General features: G+C 48.0%; 1 protein-coding gene across 1 annotated transcript; it reads right to left on the minus strand.

Moving 5' to 3' along the window:
• Window positions 1–934: 934 nt before the first annotated feature.
• On the minus strand, window positions 935–4,585 carry CLCNKB (chloride voltage-gated channel Kb; the record flags this gene model as incomplete). Its single annotated transcript, XM_056553264.1, is given in 6 exon segments — window positions 935–1,363; window positions 1,471–1,557; window positions 1,879–1,962; window positions 3,157–3,254; window positions 4,162–4,295; window positions 4,372–4,585. Coding segments are annotated over 6 exon segments (656 nt in total), but the record flags the coding sequence as incomplete, so codon positions are not given.
• Window positions 4,586–5,317: the final 732 nt, after the last annotated feature.

Consider the following 5,317-nt stretch of genomic DNA (forward strand, 5'->3'; position numbering starts at 1 on the left):
AGACAAAAAAAAGTGCATTTACATATATACCTATAGACTATTAAAGGGGAAACCTCCATACTTTACACTGCAGGCTACAAGCAGTTAACAGAGCGAAATAGGAACATGGTTTAGACTTAAAGGGGTACTCCAGTGGAAAATAATTAATTGTTTTAAAATCAGCTGGTGCCAGAAAGTTCTACAGGTTTGTAAATTACTTCTATTTAAAAATCTTAATCCTTCCTGTACTTATCAGCTGCTTTATGCTCCACAGGAAGTTGTGTAGTCCTTTCCAGTCTGACCACAGTGCTCACTTCTGCCACCTCTGTTCGTGTCAGGAACTGTTCAAATCCCCATAGAAAACTTCTCCTGCTCTGGACAGTCCCTGACATGGACAGAGGTGTCAGCAGAGATCACTTTGGTCAGACTGGAAAGGACTACACAACTTCCTCTGTAGTATACAGCAGCTGATAAGTACTGGAAGGATTAAGATTTTTAAATAGAAGTAGTTTACAAATTTGTTTAACTTTCTGGCACCGGTTGATTAAAATTTTTTTCCAGTGGAGTACCCCTTTAAATGCATTATATACAACAAGGAAAGGGGTATTCCAGGGAAAAACTTTTTTTTTTTTTTTTTTTTTATCAACTGGCTCCAGAAAGTTAAACAGATTTGTAAATTACTTCTATTAAAAAATCTTAATCCTTCCAATAATTATCAGCTGCTGAAGTTGAGTTGTTCTTTTCTGTCTGGCAACAGTGCTCTCTGCTGACATCTCTGCTTGTCTCGGGAACTGCACAGAGTAGAAGAGGTTTGCTATGGGGATTTGTTTCTACTCTGGACAGTTCCTGAGGCAGGTGTCATCAGAGAGAACTTAGACCGAAAAGAACAACTCAACTTCAGAAGCTCATAAGTACTGAAAGGATTAAGATTTTTTAATAGAAGTAATTTACAAATCTGTTTAATTTTCTGGAGCCAGTTGATATATAAAACAAAAGTTTTTTCCTGGATAACCCCTTCAATCACCGGGTTATGGCTGAACTTACTTTCTTACTGCAGCCAGCACAGAGAACAGGAGATAGACGACATTGCTATAAACGTCCCCCCCCCCCCCCCCAGTTGCAGCCTTCATCTGTTGCAAAACTACAACTCCCAGCATGCCCGGACAGCCAACTGTCCGGGCATGCTGGGAGTTGTAGATTTGCAACAGCTGGAGGCAGATTGGTTGGGAAACTCTGCATTAAGTACTGTGATTTTCTGTGGGTCAGACTGGCGGTCACATGACCCAGTTCCATCCTCATTTTTTTGGGACGACACCTTCCCGGCCCCCCACAATCTCTGGCCGCTTCATTTGGGGTTGGCGAGGTTCTCAATAGCTTCCCTCATCTGCAATAAGACACAGACATCCATCACTGAACCTGTAGGGGGCGCTCTCACTCCCTTATACCCAATGTAAGGAAGGGGGCAACTACTACCACACGGGGGCGACATACCTCCTTCCTGGTGACGCAGCCGACAATCTTCCCGTATTCGGTGACGAAGGCGAACTGCAGATTGAGCAGCACGAAGAGGTGGTGGGCCTGAGGGGAGAGATGATGAGAGTTATACTCCCCATAGACGTCTAGTGAATACAATCTACAAGCTGTCCGGGCATGCTGGGGGCTGTAGTTCTGCAACAGCTGGAGGCCACGTGGTTGGGAAATACTGCGTTAAGCACTGGGATTTTTCTGTGGGTCAAACTAGAGATCACAGGACCCAGTTACAGTAATGAAATGCATCGATGTAATGGCTGTCTGGGTATGCTGGGAGTTGTAGTTCTGCTGGAGAAGCACTGCCTTATGGCCATAGAGGGCGCTATAGGCCAGTCCTAAGAGACACATGGCTGCTGTCAGGATCCTCACCTCGTGTAAGGACGTCCACGACGAGAGCTGGAAAGCGACCGGATCAATGGTGAATCCATCACCGAGGCTCCCACCGCACGGAGACTGCAGAACAGACATAGTAGTTATACACCTCCCCTCCAGCTCTATCTGTATACTGCTGCTATCTCTATGGGATCAGGATATATGGTAGTTATACACCCCCTCCAGCTCTATCTGTATACTGCTTCTATCTCTATGGGATCAGGATATATGGTAGATATACACCTCCAGCTCTATCTGTATACTGCTGCTATCTCTATGGGATCAGGATATATAGTAGTTATACACCTCCTCCTCTATCTGTATACTGCTGCTATCTCTATGGGATCAGGATATATAGTAGTTATACACTTCCTCTATCTGTATACTGCTGCTATCTCTATGGGATCAGGATATATAGTAGTTATACACCTCCTCCTCTATCTGTATACTGCTGCTATCTCTATGGGATCAGGATATATGGTAGATATACACCTCCAGCTCTATCTGTATACTGCTGCTATCTCTATGGGATCAGGATATATAGTAGTTATACACCTCCCCTCCAGCTCTATCTATATACTGCTGCTATCTCTATGGGATCAGGATATATAGTAGTTATACACCCCCTCCTCTATCTGTATACTGCTGCTATATCTATGTGATCAGGATATATAGTAGATATACACCTCCCTGCAGCTCTATCTGTATACTGCTGCTATCTCTATGGGATCAGGATATATAGTAGTTATACACCTCCTCCTCTATCTGTATACTGCTGCTATCTCTATGGGATCAGGATATATGGTAGATATACACCTCCAGCTCTATCTGTATACTGCTGCTATCTCTATGGGATCAGGATATATAGTAGTTATACACCCCCTCCTCTATCTGTATACTGCTGCTATATCTATGTGATCAGGATATATAGTAGATATACACCTCCCTGCAGCTCTATCTGTATACTGCTGCTATCTCTATGGGATCAGGATATATAGTAGTTATACACCTCTCCGCTATCTATATACTGCTGCTATCTCTATGGGATCAGGATATATCGTAGATATACACCTCCCTGCAGCAGTACTTATGATCCTCCCTGTATATAGGACCCCTTGTAGACATGCTGAGAGTTGTTTGGGTACCACTTCTCTACTGACATGTAAAGCTGCACCCTAAACTCTGCTGGTCTCTTGCTGCAGGGCGTCACCTCATTACTTCCCCCTGCTGGCAAACATATGAACTGCTAGTGTGGCCCCTGTGACGTCCTCTCACCTTGTCCTCCGGGCCCCTGGGTGTCTGGTTGGACTCGTGCGACTCCAGAAAACGTATCAGGTGACTTCTCTTCACCGTGCCGACCAGGACGCGCGCCTCTATGTAGGGAACATTCAGAATAGTCATTTGGGGTCCGCAACGATCTACCCCAGGGACCCCCCCCCCCAAAACTGGGAAAAAAAACTACAACTCTCAGCATGCACTGAAAAACATCTGCAAATGATGGGAAGTGTGAGAGCCTCAGATTGGGGACCATCCCCCCCCCCCGATAGTATGTGACCCCCCCCTCCACCACCAATAGTATGTGACCCCCCCCCTCCACCACCAATAATATGTGACCCCCCCCTTCCACCACCAATAATACGTGACCCCCCCCCTCCACCACCAATAATATGTGACCCCCCCCCTTCCACCACCAATAATATGTGACCCCCCCCCTCCACCACCAATAGTATGTGACCTCCCCCCCCTCCACCACCAATAGTATGTGACCCCCCCCCTCCACCACCAATAGTATGTGACCCCCCCCTTCCACCACCAATAATATGTGACCCCCCCCCTTCCACCACCAATAATATGTGACCCCCCCCCCTTCCACCACCAATAGTATGTGACCCCCCCTCCACCACCAATAATATGTGACCCCCCCCCCCTTCCACCACCAATAGTATGTGACCCCCCCCCCTCCACCACCAATAGTATGTGACCCCCCCTCCACCACCAATAGTATGTGACCCCCCCCTCCACCACCAATAATATGTGACCCCCCCCCCTCCACCACCAATAGTATGTGACCCCCCCTCCACCACCAATAGTATGCGACCCCCCCTCCACCACCACCAATAGTATGCGACCCCCCCTCCACCACCAATAGTATGTGACCCCCCCTCCACCACCAATAGTATGCGACCCCCCCCCCCCATATCTCCACATCTTTGCTGTTGGGGTCTTCACTGCGGCAGCTCAGGATGAGCAGAGTCCATGCAGCGCGATCGGCTCACGTACCTACATTGTCCACCACCGCGAACTCCGTGTCGTCCGACGATGTAACTATCTGGAGGACTTGGTCGAAACTGGCGTCGCGGGGCAGCACCTCGATGTCCGTCTTCATATATTCCTTGGTCTTCACCTTGAAGGAGCTGCGGAGGAGGGGTAACAGGTTATAACGCAGCAACACCGCCCCCTGCCTCCCGCTGAGGGTATAACCCCCCTTACTTTATCTGGCGGCTGCGGATGCGCGGCAGGTACGGCAGCTTCTTCACGATGATCGTTCCGTCGTAGAAGGACGGCTGAAATTTCTGGGCGATGGCGTTGGCGATGAGAACCGACAGAATCACCGGGAGGATGTGCGCGATCTGACCGGTGGCTTCGAAGGCGAGCAGCGCTGTGGAGAGCGTGTGCGTCACCGCCCCCGAGTACGCCGCCGCCCCTGGGAATAGAGACAAGGAGGTCAGACAACAGTATCGGGTCACAAAGAACGTATGCGCAAATGTGAACGCAACGTGTAACATTACAGCAGTACATTGTTTCCCAACCAGGGTGGCTCGAGCGGGTGCAAAACTACAACTCCCAGCATGCCCAGACAGTCGTTGCATTAATGCATTTCATTACGGTAACTGGGTCATGTGATCACCAGTCTGACCCACAAAAAAATCTAAGTGCTTAATGCAGTGCTTTCAAACCAGGGTGTCTTCAAATGTTGCAAAACTACAACTCCCAGCATGCCTAGATAGTCGTTGCATTAATGCACTTTATTACTGTAACTGGGTCATGTGATCACCAGTCTGACCCACCAAAATCACAGAGCTTAATGCAGTGTTTTCCAACCAGGATGCCTATAGATGTTACAAAACTACAAACTCCCAGCATGCCCGGACAGCCGTTGCATTGATGCATTTCATTACTGTAACTGGGTCACGTGATCACCCGTCTGACCCACATAAAATTCACAGCGCTTAATGCAGTGTTTCCCAAACAGGATGCCTATAGATGTTGCAAAACTACAACTCCCAGCATGCCCAGACAGCCGTTGCATTAATGCACTTCATGACTGTAACTGGGTCATGTGACCCACAAAAAAAAATCACAGCGCTTAATGCAGTGTTTTCCAACCAGGGTGCCTTCAGATGTTGCAAAACTACAAACTCCCAGCATGCCTAGA

The sequence above is a fragment of the Hyla sarda genome, unplaced genomic scaffold (assembly GCF_029499605.1).
Source record: "Hyla sarda isolate aHylSar1 unplaced genomic scaffold, aHylSar1.hap1 scaffold_2658, whole genome shotgun sequence".
Lineage (NCBI taxonomy): Eukaryota > Metazoa > Chordata > Amphibia > Anura > Hylidae > Hyla > Hyla sarda.